The sequence below is a fragment of the Carassius carassius genome, chromosome 37, assembly GCF_963082965.1.
Source record: "Carassius carassius chromosome 37, fCarCar2.1, whole genome shotgun sequence".
Taxonomy (NCBI): Eukaryota; Metazoa; Chordata; class Actinopteri; order Cypriniformes; family Cyprinidae; genus Carassius; species Carassius carassius.
Window position 1 is genome coordinate 13,800,942 of NC_081791.1, and position 16,673 is coordinate 13,817,614.

The 16,673-nt window shown below is 37.2% G+C and overlaps 2 protein-coding genes across 2 annotated transcripts in view; both read left to right on the forward strand.

The window, feature by feature from the left end:
- LOC132118078 (myosin-7-like) overlaps positions 1–16,673 on the forward strand; it is a 151,802-nt gene that overhangs the window by 41,798 nt on the left and 93,331 nt on the right. The gene's annotated exons all lie outside the window — the stretch shown is intronic.
- Positions 1,430–15,278, forward strand: LOC132118072 (vasopressin V2 receptor-like). Its single transcript, XM_059527590.1, has 6 exons — positions 1,430–1,753; positions 9,853–10,239; positions 11,145–11,390; positions 11,481–11,627; positions 12,726–13,362; positions 14,836–15,278. The coding sequence occupies exons 2-6, from the start codon at positions 9,856–9,858 to the stop codon at positions 15,036–15,038; spliced, it is 1,617 nt and encodes a 538-aa protein (XP_059383573.1). The 5' UTR covers positions 1,430–1,753; positions 9,853–9,855; the 3' UTR covers positions 15,039–15,278.

A 16,673-nucleotide genomic window follows, 5' to 3' on the forward strand; every position in this document is an offset into this window, starting at 1 on the left:
GGACTGAGGGAGAGCTTGAAAAAAAAGTGGGGAAGGGATTTATGTCATTTTTTATGTTTTGGCTGACTCAAGCACTGGGGCTGACTGCTGAGGATGGAGTTCTGCGCTCATTTGAATTGCAGAGAAAAGAGAGACCGTCATTTTCTCAAATTTCCATTTAATCCCTTTCAGAGGAGCAGGTGTTTGAAACGCTCGGAGGCTGAACACTGTCATGTTTATGTATTCAGTGTAAGTGTGTAATCACTTCCATGTTTTAATCTGTCCTTTAATGTGATTAATTTCAGAGTATAATGAGCCTGTCAGGTCTAATTTCGTCCTCCTTCAGGGAAAATAAAAACATGGGATTTCTTATTATGTGTTGATGGCACACACACACATATTATGAAGATGGATGAAGAGTGTTGAGTTTCAAAGCCATCATTCACTCCTGTGAATCTGGAATAGACTTCACAATTCCAAGAAACCGAATACACAAGACTACAATAAGGTCAATGTGCATACGTATGCATAAGTGTGATTACTTCAGTGACATAACTCCAAACTGGTTATAGACAGAATCTACCAGAATCTACACAAACAAGCCTTTCAGTTATGTGCCACAGATCTGTCCTGAGGAATAAATGTTTGCTCTTAGACTTAAGTCAGCTGCGATTTTACAAGTTTTGCATTTCATAAATATATATTTGTATATAATACTGTATAAACACTTAAGAAACACCTTCTTTAATTCTTCTTTGATACAGATCAGCATGTGACAATTCATAGCATTCTGGATTCCATAAGAAGCTGAAACACTGTAAAATAATTGTGCTTCTGTAGACTTCATGAAAGTGAACACTATATTTAACATAATTATGTTTAAATGCATTTACAGTTTAGGTTATTGTTAATGTTAATGGTTAATGTCTGGGGGAAAAAATCTATTAATTTTTTTTTAAATTGTATTTATTATTTTTTATTTTTTTTGTTAAGGACATAATTATTCCGTGTGACCAATATGGTCGCATGTTTGACCAATTAGGTTTTTGTACACTTTTGTTGTTGAATTTTGTCACACTTAGTAAATTATTGTATTGAGATGTCAGGGTGAGTTAAAATGATCAGTTTATTCATAATGCTGATAAACAAATATTAATGTACTTAACCTAATTAATGTAGGAATGTTCTACAGTTACATGCTGGTTAAATATGTTAATACCATTTGAAAGGGTATATTTTTGTTTCTCTCTCTATACATATATATGTATCAGTTATTCATTTTTGAAAGAGTCTGTTTAGAGAAACTGGATGCAGGAAGGTTTTGGAGTGTGGATGTAAGATCATGAGGGCTAGGGAGGAGTTCTTTGAGAGGGAGGGAGACAGTAGGAGGAACAGGAGTAGCCCAACCAAATTATGTTTAGTGCGCACCAGATCAGAGAATATACTGAGACATAGCAGACAGAGAGAGAAAGACATACAGACGCACTTTGCTGTTCTATCTGAAAGCTGAAAGGATTGGAGCGCATTTAACTCTGTAGGTAAAATGAGCTTTGAATGACAGAACAGAATATTTTGGCAAAAGTGCTTTATATTTTACGTAATTCCCAAACAAAGTTACAATGGTAGACGGCGGATATCTAAAACTGATTGATTGTCAACATAGAAGGCTTGGACGTGGCATGGACAGAGCATTATATGGCTTAGTTCGTGAAGAAAACTGTGGATTATATCGCAAAGTGCAATACTTACATTGAAGAAGCGGAGCTGCCTGACGGTAAGTGCTGCTAATCAATCAGCGCGCTCTGCTCGCGCGCGCCACTCACGTGCTCCCTTCCGGGCTACAATGTCAAACGACTTTAATGTTGTTGAATACATTCATATATTTAGTTACTATTATGTACTGAGAAATGTATCTATTGCGGTATTTTCTTACTTTAGAGATATAAGGTAAGACAGTAATAAAAGAACATTAACTAACGTGTCTGTCCAGCATTTGGAGATCGAGCACTTCTGATTTTAGGACTTTTAAAATGTTCGTAATTTGAAGAGAAAGATAATGTAAAATACTACATTTAAATAATAATAATAATAATAATAATAATAATAATAATAATAATAATTGCTCAGCTGTTACCTTAAATTGCTGAAAAAATTGGATAAAATATTAGTTATCCTACCTCATACTCTACGATGACAAATTTTTTTTGTTAAAGCAACATATTAAAATACTGTTAAAATGTGTTTTTGTAGCTACATAAAATCAGTGACCTGATAAACATTAAAATAACGTTCCCAGAATTCCCTGTGTGATGCATCACATTTAATCATAAGCTATTTTATTTAAAGAAGTGTAGGTAACATTTGATATTGCTAGTCATTTAATGTATCAAATGTCAAGTGTTACCTTAAAAGTGTTTTGTGTTCATGTGGATAATATTGTGCACATTGTGAATGCTCATGGAAAACTTGATAAGCTTTGTTTCATTGTGTAATTTTTTAATAGTTCAAGTAGGTTGCTATATTAACTGTATTATACAGCCACCAAAATGTCTGAAATGAAATGCCTGAAACACTGTCATCACTTTTTCTGAACTTCTGGCGACTAAATAGCTGCCAGGTTCTCATAATGCATCTAAACAGGATTTCTTAGAGTAAAGAATATGGGCAGAATATGCATGGAGCTCATTGGATTTAAGGTTAAATCACAGTTCATTTGTCAGTTCAGAGTCATCTTCAATGATGAAATAATTAACTTTAGAGCACAATGTAATATAAAATATTTAGTAAAATGATTGCGCTTCATCAAATTTTGAGGTAAATGCCCATTCGGTCCAGTGGATTTTGATGGCTGAGGTCAGCTGTAAAGGTCACAGTACATCCATCATTTACAGGAGCCTATGTGTTTCAGAGCAATGCTAATTGCCCTTGATGCTTTTCATTTTCCTCTTAATTATAAGACTCGAAAATGCTTTACAGTCTTTCATGAAAAGCTTTACCCATGGCTGCTGAGTCATTGGACACTTGGTCAATGTGATTATGTGGGGTGGTCACATTTATGATTGAATGGCTTTTGACAACAGGAATTTAGGCTTAAATTAATGTATGTAGGCTTACAAATAGATTATACAGTATGCATTAATCCAGAGAAGGAAAACTTAATGCAGTGACTCATTTAAATCTTCAGAGCATCGCATGCTAAATTGTTCAGGATTTAAACAACAAAAGTAGCTATGCAATTAAACCTGTTAACGCTGCAAAACTGGAATCACAGTCATCTTGAATAAACATGGGTGACCTGCTTTTGTTGAAAACTTACAAAGCTTCATTAATCTGTGGACTAAAAAGAATGACTAGGTAAAGTTAGTTGCCTACAGCTGTTCCAAATTTCAGTGTGTTTACCAGGGTTAGGTTCATGCTAGTCTCAGCCTCAGATGCCCACGGACCGTTGGCTAAATGTGATGAACATAGGACACAAAAGTGGAATCACTTCAGCAGTGTCGAAGTCATCATCAGATTGATTGAATTCTACAGGATTTCCGGGAGACGTGTGTGTCACGTTCTTTAACGTTCTGTCCAGAAACGAAGATACCGTGGCACCAAACCCCCTCATGAAAGAAGAAAGCTGTCGTGTTTACAACTGTGACAACAAGCTAAACGCTGGATTCTCAAAAGTATGTGAAATATTTAAAGGGGGGGGTACAATGGTGTTTCATGTATTCAGGGTTGTTCACAGTGTTAAAGAGATGGATTCTCATGCTTAACATGGCCAAAGTTTGAAAAAAATTATTTGGACGAATGACAGAGAATTTCTATGCTGAAAATCTTACTTCCAGGTTAGTACAAGTTTCGGCTGTTTTTTTTTTCGATCATGGATCTAATGACGTAGACGAGATAGGAACTCCTTATATGAGCATTTCTCTCGGAAAAGACATTTTGGAGTTATTTAGGATGCAGTACTCCTCTATAGGTACTCAAGATAAACATGAGATTAGGTGAAACTATGTACCCTATAAAGTTTACGGCATAGAATCTTTCAAATACGTCCGAGAGTTTTCAGACATGGGTTTGTTATTGTGGTGACATTTCCACACCCCGAAACGTGACACTGAATGAAACAAACTGTGATTGTTTTTTTACATGTCTGTCAAACGGCCTCATGGGTGGGTCTTAGCCAATGAAAGCTGCCATGAAGTCCAGACCTTCAGTCATCAGTCTGAAGGTCTGGCTACGCGAGACTGGTTTTATGCCTCAGAAGTTAATGTGCCTCCCAAAGAACTTTGAAATCATGGACAGAATCCTGTTATAGTAAACAAACACAGCATCTCTCTGTAAACCTGGGAGGTTTTAAAGCCAACTGATGCCTGATGATGAATTTGCTTATGCTTCCTTTGTTGCGTATGGCCAAGACTATGCAGACGAAAGCAATATATTTGTTCAAGGTTTCAGTGTGCATTTAAAGACTGTGATCTGTTTAAACAGGCATATATGTGATGATTTAATGAGTAAATGTAGAGTCATTTACTTAAGTCATCAGTGCATGAACCAATTTCCAAGATCTCCATGTCTTCATTCTCACACACACCTATTCATGCATCTTGTATACAATTTGTACCTACCTGAAAAGACTCTAAATATTTTACTTTATACCTCATTAAGCTATACTGTACTAAAATGTCTGTCAGGGTTTGAGGAATGCAGGTGTGTTTTTGGGAGGGACTCTGGGGTTCAGAATAGAGCTGGAACATGAAAGGACAAACAGACAGTAAGAATGGGTTAGATAAACAACAGTGTTAACAGATGAAAATAGGTGGATCACTCCGTCATCCTTCCTGTGGTGTGGCTGTTTTCCTGTGATTGACAAAGATGTAAAATAAAGGAGCAAGATGTGCTTGCAAGGGATTTATTTATTTTTTTTTAGATAAAGCAGGAATATTTAATAAAAGCCAAGTGAATAAATTTTTTTTTTAGATATGTGTACAGTTCAAACCAAACAACTAGTGGAAATGCTTCTATTTTGTATAATTTCCCATTTAATTATTGGCCCAAAAAAATAATTTCTGTAGCTACATCATAACTTTTTTTTTTTTTTTTTTTTTACCTCAAACTTTCAAATTACCTTCAGGTTTCAATGGGAAAATACAGATTTTAAAATGGACCCCACAGTATGTGACTGGCAGACAGCTACTTATATTAGAAAGGATACACAAAAGTCATCTGCTGCCGTCAACTGACACTTTCTTTTCAATCCCTCCATTCTTCTCTATCATCCCTTTAAAGATAGGGATGCTGCACTTCGCAGTAGCTTCTCCTGCTGTGAGGCATTCCAGGGAGACGTTCATAAATTAGGGATTTCTTTCCATACATGTCTTTTTCACCTAGTCCACCAGACACGCACGCACACAGATTCCAGTGTAGCCACATAATGCTCTCGTCTGATGTGCTGACGTACATTGATAAATTCCTCATCAGCACTTCATCACCGCTCAGTGTGAGATCTGACCACTCAGTCTCAGCGGCAGAAGGATTAAAGAAACCATCCTGGTCAAACATCTAAGCCTATTTCCTATTTTCAATATGATTATTATGAAATGTAATCTTTGCTGCACAATTAACTTGTATATTTATATAACAAATTTAAATTGTAAATTGAATTAATTAGGTCATAGTGATGTCTCCGGTGCTGGAGGTAAGACTTTGGTTTCCAGTATCCACTAGGTAATAAATAAATCATTGCTTTTTCACCGTTTAACTATTATTGTGAAACTAGTGTTCTGTCTAAAAGCTCACAGACCAACTGACCCTTCGCTAAGCCCAACATTAAATACATTAGTGTAAGTGTATTTCTACCTTAGCAACTGTTGTCATCTGCTACGTTCTCAGTCAAGCTTTTGCTCTGTTCTTATGTAAGTCTTGGAGTATTTGTGTTTTATCAGTTTTAAATGCAATTTACAGAAATTCTACTAAAATACGGAAAGCATACAAATGTTTTCATTGAAATAATGCACTTTATGTTAACATTAGAAACAGAGACACTACCCACTATAATGCTGACCACAAAACCTGAGCAAAAAACAAGCTTTGACAAACTTCAGTTCGCCATTACAATATCATAGTTTCCTGATTTGAAATATAATACATTTCTGAAACATATACAACACACACACACACACACACACACACACACACACACACACACACACACAGTCAAACACACACAGGTTATTGCCAAAGTGTATTTCACATGTATGCTGTAAATTGTCATTAATCCGCTAATTTAACCAGTGATATATTATAGAGTAAACGCCTGAGGTTTTATATCATCTTCCTCTCCGATTTTTAAATTCACTCGATTTCCATTGTGCACTTCTGTATGCCATCTCTTTTTCTTTTTCACCTCTCCTAGTATTTCCTTTGTCATTTTTCACCATATTTATTTATTTGATGGCAAAAGGCACATTTAGAAAGTGCTACTTAAGGGTCAAAGGCTCAAGTCCCAGTGCACCCCATTGCTGTGCCTTGACCGTCTTTCCTCCCATCATATGACCCCGGGCTGGCACCGAGCAAGGCACAGGTCTGGGAAGCATCATTTTTAGGACCCATGAGAGTCATTCAGCAGATGAGATCTGAAAGATCTGACTCTCAACATTAAGAGCTCAGCTGTGAAGTGAAGAACAGGTTGAGTTTTGCTGAAACTGTTATTGTTCTGTTGCTGGAATAGATGAGGAGATATCAAGGACAGGCTGATCTGGTAAAAGGATGATATTTGAGATTTGATGAACAGAGAGAGGATACAAACTGAGAAAGGAGCAAAGGAGCGAATGAGACGGATGAGTGCACTGCTGCTCTCCACAGTTGGCTTTCACATCCACCAATCTCATCTCCTCTTTTCCACTGCCCCCTTGACCTCGAAGCAGAGCACCACGGGAAACGTGAAATATTTTTAGTGTCCATCTGATAACCAGCAGACGGAGGTTTGAGAGAAAGAGAACACATCTCTGTTAGCTTTGGTGTGGTTTTGATCGGATACTTTGATTGTGCAGTGGTTGCTCTTTCATAGGAGACACACTTAAAAAATAAATAAAGGTTCCAAAACATAAGTTTACACACCAATGACTTTTTGGTCATTATTTTCTTAGTGTGAAGAACATAAAAAAAAATCTGAAGAACCTTTTTATAGTATTGAGAATCTTTTGTACAATGTAAAGGTTCCATGGATGTCTATAGAACCATATATAACAAAAAACAACCTTCATTTTCAATAGTTTTAAGATGTTTCTTCTAAAATATATAGGATAAATAAAAACAATGCGATTTTTGACATACAGTAAGAGTTTAGAGCTATAAAATTCAAAGGCCACATGAATTTAGTCTTCCAAGATTTTTCTAATGTTCAGTGCTAAGATGGAAAAATGACAATGCACAGTTGTGAAAACAAAGTAAAAAATGAGAATGTAGTATAAATACATTCAATATTAATATTAAAGGTAAAATGTACAAAAATATTTCAGGTAAAAAATATGGTATCGAAAAATGTGTAATTCACATATTACCTTTTTATTTTATTTCTAAATAAAATTTATGTCCAAAATGTCATGTTTGATTTAAAGTTACTTGCTGTTTTTTTGTAAGTGTTTGTAAAATACTAGAAATGACTTTCTTTCTTTATTTTTTTTAAGAAAAGTCTACACTATTTTTTAGTGTCAGTGTTTTATGAGTTAAAAAATAAAAAATCTCTGATCATTTGATTGCAGACTCTTCCTTGACAAATCTGACCACATTGTGTGAAATTATTGCAATTTCTTTTAAAACCACAGAGAAGACACGTGATATTTCTGGAGAGGAGATTCCATTTGCTTTCCATGTAATTTCAACATTAGAAATGAAAGAGATATGAAAGAGATCTTGTTTTCACGCTTTATCTTGCGATATAGAACCGGCTGAATGCTTCATGCACACATGCCCAGCAGGGGCACATCACAGAGCCACTTTGGGCCTGATGGATAGCCAGTGCCAGCACATGTGCATCAGACAAGACCCAGAGCGTGTGAGGAGGCTCTTTCTGTATTTTCCCAGGAGGTATCAAAGTAGGTAATGGAAAGTAGTTGGGACATGCAAAGAGTGCGAATAGATGACAAACTGGACAGCAAGAGCAACTGACGGGCTTTCCACGAGCAACGTCAAAGGAAGACTTTGCCAGGCTTTGTGTTACAATTGGAAGGATTTCATTAGGACTCTGTAACCAGCACAGCTCTGAAGTGGCTATCTCTGTTGTGAATTGATTATGCAAATGCAAGATGAAAACCGCCACTCCAGATGGATGAAGAGAGTGAGAGCAAGAGTGAGTGAGGATGAATGAAGTGAATGAAATATTGCAGGTCTCAGACACTTGGACTTAAATCAAGAGCTAATTTTAAAACAAACTGCATTCGAAAGCTTTCTGCTTCCATTCTTGCTAATCCTCTCATAAATCATAAACACGTTGACAGGAATACACTCAAGGAAGGCTAAGCAGCATGTATGAGCTAACAAACACCAGAAGAATCAAAGAAAATATCAGAGAAAACCACACAAGATCAGTGCCTTGTTTTCCAGTGACATATTTTTAGATATTCAAATGATTTACCCTAGCATTCAGAAGTTTCAGTTTGCTAAGATTTTTATTATTTTAATGCTCACCAAGGCATGCTGATTTGAAACGTTTCTTATTATCATCAATGTTGAAAACAGCTGTGCTGCTTATTTTTGGAAGAAACCTTTATTTATTTATTTTTCAGGATTTGATAGAACGTTAATAAGAACAGCATTTATTTGAAACATTATAAATGTCTGTACTCTGTTTTGTTTAATTGAATGTATTAAAATAATTAATACATTGAATTAAAAACATTTAAATATTTTAATGCTGAATAAATTATCCGATGTTGTTTTCTTAAATGCTTTCGCGCTTTCACTCATATTTGATTTCATATTTCCTTAATACAATGTATGCATGTGTGGTAAATTGCATGCACTTTAAAAGTGTGGAATTTATAAGCATATTCAATAAATTAGGCAAAAAAATTAAGTTTAATGCAAGTAAATTAAAAAAGTAAATAGCCTCCTGTTTTAGTTATATACCATATGTCAGCACATAATAATTACAGACACCTTTAAAATCTGCTTCCTTCTCCATTTAGCCCTTAAAAGCCCATCCTCCTGCCCACCTCCACATCCATGCCTCAGTCACAAACTGTGTATCCAAAACAGGGATTTAAAGCATAACTGTTCCCATACCTCTCTCATATTTTTTATTTCTTTTCTTAGTCTCACCGCAAATATGTTTCCTGTGTCTGGAGTCAAAGGATGAGCAAATCCCAAGAGAATCTCAGATTTGCTTTTCAGATATTCGCTAAATAAATTTGCTTCGGCAGCTGGTCATAATAAACCACACAGCATCTTAATGAGCTGGACGTAAAGAAATTGGAGGTGTTTCTAAACATCTTTAATAAATTCATAAACAATTTTATTATTTATGTTTTTCACTTGCTTTCCTTTTGTTCCAAACCTCAAAACACGAGTGCACGTGTAGTAAATTTCTTACTGTTTTGGCTAAAAACACAATGATTTAACGTGATGTTTCAAGCGCTTTCTCTAAAAACAGAAGCTGAGATGGACGATTTAATTTGAGATGATATGGGAGACACTGTAATGACTTCATTTGATTTAGACGCCACCATTCCTTTACTCCATACAGAAATAGACAACAAAATGAAAATCATTTGGCCTAATTTTATTAAAATGATTTACAACTGTTTGTTTAACAATTTAGGCCAGCGAGGGATCAGTATTAGGATGTTTTGGATTTGCCTCACATGTCTGTCCTTCTCATTGTAGGTCATGAGGATGGCCTCTTGGGAAGAGAATTTGGGTCAGCCCAATCGCTCTGTTCTGGAGATGGGGGGGCCACCGGACCTGTCCAGCTCCCTCTTCAATCTCAGCAGCAGTTATGGGGGCACAGGGGCTTTCCTCTGGCTGTTTCCATCAGAGAACATGACATGGACCACCACGAAACCCACTATCCAGCCAGTTGCCCCTCCGCGGGTACGGGACCAAGCCTTGGCCCAGGCAGAGATCGGGGTGCTGGGGTTGGTGCTTGCCCTCACTGCTCTGGGTAATGGATTTGTGCTGTGGGTGTTGCTGCGTAGGAAGAAACATCACGCTCCCATGCACCTCTTCATGGTCAATCTGTGTGTGGCTGACCTAGTAGTGGCCTTCTTTCAGGTAACAGCCTCTTGAGACTATTAAAAATGATGAGTGCAGTGAAATGAGCTTAACGGTTAAGTAATCATTGACCTGAATGGAAACATATAGTGACATTTATTAAAATGCAGTTGAAGTATCAGGCGTGGGAATAATGTTGTGTCAGCAGAGAAGTTCTAGATATTCTAAGGGCGGCATGAATAATTTACTTTTCTTTTTTTTGCCTCATTTAAAACAAAAGCAGCCATAAATATTAGTATTGTAATTGTATGGTGAAATAAAAGTATAAGTAGTAGTAGTAGTTGTAGAAGTAATATCTTTTATATAGTTTAATATTTTTATTTAATGATAATAATAACATCTATTTATATATATATATGATCACAAACATTTTGGCCAAATTGTGCAGCACTACAAATAAGCACAGCAAACCTGGAACTTAAAAAAAAATTTATCTCAATTGCAATTTTCCTAGACAAGTGGTACTGAGGGAGGTGGAGGCTTGCGATCTCATTGGCTGAATAATCAGTAAAGGCCATGACGTCACTGCATGTAAAACGACCTGTCAGGCTGCACCATCTAGAGTTTCATGACTGAAACAGATATATGTAGATCTGTCACCGATGGATTTTTGGTTCCTTACCAGTCACCTTTGGCTTGCTTAGTTAGGGACACTTAATTTCGCTAATATTGTCAACTTGATTGCACAGATACTATTTGAACTGAACTGAGCTGGACGATGACATCACTGAATCAATGATGAAGTGACTTTAACTAGAAAATTGTGTTTACTCTTATAATCTTGCATTATCGACAAACTATTATCCTGTTTGATAATGTTAAGCTTCTTTGACACAATCAGTATTGTGTAAAGTGATGTTTAAATAAAGGTGACTTGACTTGATATGTCTTTATTTTGTCCCCAGGTGCTGCCACAGCTGGTGTGGGACATCACAGAGCACTTCCAGGGCCCTGACGCTCTGTGTCGCTTTGTCAAGTACTTGCAGATCGTCGGGATGTTTGCATCCTCTTATATGATTGTTGCCATGACTGTGGATCGACACTATGCCATCTGCTGCCCCCTGCAAGCGTATCGCGGAGGTGCACCCTCCCGCTGGAACACCCCCATTATGGTTGCATGGGGCCTGGCCCTTGTGCTCAGTTTGCCACAGGTAAGGAGTAAACTTACCTTTCCTGACTGTTTTTTGATTGGCTCACAACTATTTTGTTGTACTCATGACTCTCTCCTCATTTGCACGCAGGTGTTCATCTTCTCACGGTCAGAGGTGTCCCCCGGGGTGTTCGAATGCTGGGGCCACTTTGCTGAGCCGTGGGGTCTTAAAGCATATGTCACCTGGATGACTGTGGCTGTATTTGTATTGCCAGCCTTTATCATCACTGTCTGTCAGGTATCTCCAGGTTTTATTCTTCTCAATCTCTCACTGTCTACACATTTTTTTTAATTGAATGTATTGCTTTGACAATAGACTTTTGTCAAAGACTTGGAAATTAGATACACTGCAGAGTACAACTTGATGGTTGTGCTAGTGCTGGGTGAAATGTAGAATTTAATAATTGGCTCCTTTTCAATTCATGAGTTGGATGTTGAATTTGAATGACAGGAAGAGGAATTTACTTTTATTGCAATTCAAAAACATTCACTTTAACACCACAGAGGAATTTCCATAGTCCAAAACAAGTTTGCAAATAATTTCGATGTGGCTTGGCTTCCATTTATTTTCCAATGCCAAGGTCATCGGTTTGAATCCCTCAGAATGAACTCATGGACTGATAAAGTGTATACCTTGAATGCAATGCAAGACAATTTGCATACATTGCCCACCAAATGCATAAATGTAAATGACGTACACAAAAAGCTTCGCCTTAAAAATATTATGACCAGCAACTGTTGCCATATATCTTTTTTCTCAGACTAGCTTTTGATCTTTTCTAGTGTAGGGGTATTGAGGATATATGCATTTGGAAAGTTCTAAAAATGGTTTTATCCAAAAGTATAGTAAATGCATTGTAATGTAAAAAAAAAAAAAGAAAAAATTGTAAAACGCTACAGAAAAAAAAGTTTATTGGTTAACTTAAATAGTTTAACACCACACTCTTATGTGTATTTACTTCACAATATTGTCAAATATATGTTTTCTGGAGGTTAAAAAAACTATGAATTAAAATATTAATTCCCAGAAGTCCTGTAACACATATGATTGTAATTCATGTACATTTTCTTCTTAATTAATTTAAATACTGCCAAAACAGACAAAAAATGTATTTCCCCATATAGCGCCATAAAATGTCCACCACAAATTACTACACTTTGAAAAACATATAACTGCTAAGTGTAATATTATTCCATTTAATTCTATTTCCTAACATTCAAATTTACAGTTTTGTGAGTTATTTAAAATGTATTCTTAGTTCAGTTCTAAATAACACACAACTCTGGACCCATTGGAGGAGTATGTTAACATTGATGTATCTCTTTTTCACCTCAGGTTCGCATCTTCAGAGAAATCCATGACAATATCTACCTGAAGTCTGAGCGGGTGGTAACGGCAGAATTTAAGAGGAACTCTGTCTTCTTCCACTTTGGTCAGCGGGAGGGGGGCAGGGGCTGGAGCAGAGAGAGGAACAGACAGAGCAGACACAGCAGTCTCAGTCAAGCTCACTGCAGCCCCTCACATCATGCAGGAGAGGAAGTGTGCTCCTCAAGCCTTTATCATAGCTACTCTCATTCTCTACCCTGTAGGAGCTCTATCTGCGAGCCTTGCTTTGGGCACCACCCCTCTTCAGACAGCTCCTCCCGTTCCGTCCAAACTCACCTGCAAAACACCCCCAACCATCTCTCAGACCCCTCCCATTCCCAGTCTTTATCAGCCAATAGTGTGTGTGCATTGGCTGGACACCCAAATAGCTCTGGAGCTTCTGAACTGTGGCCATGTGTGCTTCCAGATGCTTTTCCTCTTCCGACCAACTATTCGCACCCTCCGCCGCCTCTCCCAGGTGTGACCAAGGCCATGTCTAAGACAGTGAGGATGACTCTTGTCATTGTGCTGGTCTACACCATCTGCTGGTCTCCTTTCTTTATTGTTCAGTTATGGGCAGCCTGGGACCCCAACCCACCAAACCAAGGTCAGACCCAAGCAAACACATGAATATGCATGTCCTGTACAATCACAAAATAAGGCTGTACTCCACAATAAGGAATGGTAAAACAGTACAATGTAGTTTTAAAGAGGTTCACATCATAATAGAAAATAGACTATACATTTTTTGATACAGACAACAGACTTTTTTGTGCATGTGCATTAGCTTAACCAGATATTTATAAAAAAAATTCAGGGTGATTTTAGCTAAAGAATTCAAATTTAGTGATGATTTTAAAAATAAACTATCGTTTATAGGATGCATGTATTTAATCAAAAGTGACAGTAAAGACATTCATAAAGATTTGTATTTCAAATAAATGTTATAATCACCACAAATCCTTAAAAAATTAAGAAAAATATTAAGCAGCAACTGTTTTCAACACTGATAATAATAATAATAATAATAATAAATGTATCTTGAGCAGAAAGTCAGCATGTTAGAATGATTTCTAAAGAATCACGTGTCACTGAGGACTGAGTTTTGCCATCAGCAGGGAGGAGTTCGTAACCAAACAAGCAGCACATTCTCCAGGAATATCTCAAAAACAGAGATGCCCGTTTTTGGAAATCTTCCTTCCAGCTGAGTTTTGTTCCAAGTACAATCAAAAACATCATTCGTCAGAGATTTCAAGGTTGCTTGGAAATTGCAGGCAGGTGTGTTCGAGCTTGGCTGGAACTGAAGTCTGTGGGAAAGGAGTTCTCCAGGAGCAGAAATAATCAATCATGTTTTCAGCGTGTCCCCTTTTTTATTGTCCTCTTCTTTATTTAACTGTCCCCTGCTTTCTTTCCCTTTACACGTAGACAAACATACACCTGCTCACTCTCCTGAGTGTTTGGTAATCTCATTGGTATTTACACCTTTGTATTAGACTGGACTTTCTGCACAGTTTGACCACTGACAGGTTGCCACCTGGCAACCAAATCACTATGAAAACAACACAAGCTTACTCCTATAGATCTGTCTTTTAGTTAAAAACTAGGCTTTTTTTTATGTTTGCCTTAAATTGGGTTCCATATGGCTTATATTTTTAGATTTTGCATTTAACTGCCTTGTTTATTATTATACATTATAATAAATAAATAAAAAGTTATCAAATCCAAACATTTACACAGTAGTATATTATGTATAGGTATTATATAGAAATTAAGTGTTAATTTGCACTTTCCTTGCAAAGATTTACCTTAGTTAACTATGTTAACTGTAGTTACAGAAGTTCTTGTAATTTAAATCATAATATATGAATATAGAAACTTCTTTAGACTGTGCAAGAATTTTCTTTTTGCTCTGAATTTTTCTGTCACTCTTATTATTTGCACTGTGCTTTAATAGTAATACTTTTCTAAGCAATCTTAAGGCTTTCAACTGATAGATGATAAAATAGGGACAAATCTCATGAAGCTGTCAATGCAGTAATAAATGCAAAGTGTTATTTCCTTGCCTTTCTCTCTCATGCAGGGGCTGCTTTTACTATCCTGATGCTTCTAGCCAGTCTAAACTCCTGCACTAACCCATGGATCTACACAGCCTTCTCCAACAGTGTGTCCCGTGAGCTGTTTGCACTGCTGCGCTGCCACACCGGATCCCCACGCAGAGGTTCGCTGCCAGACGACTCAACCACAACTCGCACATCAACCAACACCAAGGACTCCACATACTGACCTCTGGCCTGACTCTACTGCACATACACACACACACCAGCACATGGCAAACATACCACAGACGTGACAGGCAAGACCCTGTCCCAAATGCCACTATTTGCCCATGTGTTGATGACATAACCTGACAGGTAGTGCTCCAAAGGGCACAGTAAACACCTTTTTAGTATTTAAAATGACTAATGAGATGCCCTACGGTCTTCACTGACAAGTGCCAATAGCACAAGTGTGCAAAAAGATTGCCGTTTGGTACAGGACTGGGGTAATGTCCTGGCTACTTTAGATTCAGGTACATGGCGGTTACACAATCTGAAAAGCAGATACTGATCTGTCATCGACAGTGTTACATCAATTACAAAGACAAAACTGCATTGCAATGCCTAGTGCATTTTACAGACAGCTGTCCATTCAGTTACATGAGAGTGTGATGAATCAGGAGGAAGGTTAGGAAGCAAAGGATCCGAGGTCCTCCATTCTTCTCTGTCTTTCTTTCATGGATGGTTTACATAGATTAGGGTTGCAGGATTATATCTGACTTTACAGTACAAGGTAAGTGTGGAAAAGAGAAGAAAGGCTGTTAACAATGCATACAGAATGGACAAAAGGTTATCTGGCTGTACTCCGGACAGCTTCAGAAGACCAGCGGCAAGACGCTGCAAATGAGAGCCTCAGAAGTTTAGGGGAACATATCCACCACCAGCAAGAACGTTACGAAAATATCAGGCTGATTGTGGGAAACAAACACAGTGGCAGTTTAGTGACACAGGAACTTTGCGAATCATATTTAATCTATATATCAAATGTTAAGCGTTCAGAAGACACTGTGAATTGAATTGGTCTACAGTATTATCCCTTAAATGATTAGAAGTGCTGGCAGTGGATGTTGTTACAGTGGACAGAAATCTACATTTGACTACCGCAGAAGGAAATCTCATTTTCTGTGTTGGTCATTTTTGTGGGTTAATGTACCAAAGCAAAGACATATCACATTGTTTGGAAGCTGGTGATTGTGTAATGCATTTCACTACAACCAATACTATGTACATATCCTCACAGTCCTGGGAAATCCTTGTAAAATCAGTGAAAAAAATATGTTTTTTTCTTTTTATATGCTTTGGGTGATAAATGTTTTTTTTACGGAAGAAACAGGGTAATGGTAAATGAACAGCAATACACAGGTCAATTTTCAATCTAAACACTGTAGCAGGTAGCAAAATTTCGCAGTTGAAATCTCTATTATGTATATATGTACACACTAATCACTCATTAATTTGTCACCCTTTTAGCTCTACCTCTGGAATCAGGGGGCCATTCACATGCTTCGGAGTAACTTATTTGTACAGAAAATATTATAAATATAATAAAGACGTGTTAAAGGTTTAAGAAAAAAATGTATATATTGCAACTTAAGCGCCTTATTATAAAAAAACTATTTTTTATATATATATATATACAGTACAGACCAAAAGTTTGGACACACCTTCTCATTCAAAGAGTTTTCTTTATTTTCATGACTATGAAAATTGTAGAGTCACACTGAAGGCATCACGGGCTATTTGACCAAGAAGGAGAGTGATGGGGTGCTGCGCCAGATGACCTGTCCTCCACAGTCACCGGACCTGAACCCAATCGAGATGG

Excerpts from the sequence above, each read along its gene's own strand:
- LOC132118072 (XM_059527590.1), top strand. The coding sequence starts at position 9,856 with ATGAGGATGGCCTCTTGGGAAGAGAATTTGGGTCAGCCCAATCGCTCT. Across the intron at positions 10,240-11,144 it reads TAGTAGTGGCCTTCTTTCAG|GTGCTGCCACAGCTGGTGTG; the intron begins GTAACAGCCTCT and ends TTTTGTCCCCAG. Across the intron at positions 11,628-12,725 it reads TTATCATCACTGTCTGTCAG|GTTCGCATCTTCAGAGAAAT; the intron begins GTATCTCCAGGT and ends TTTTCACCTCAG.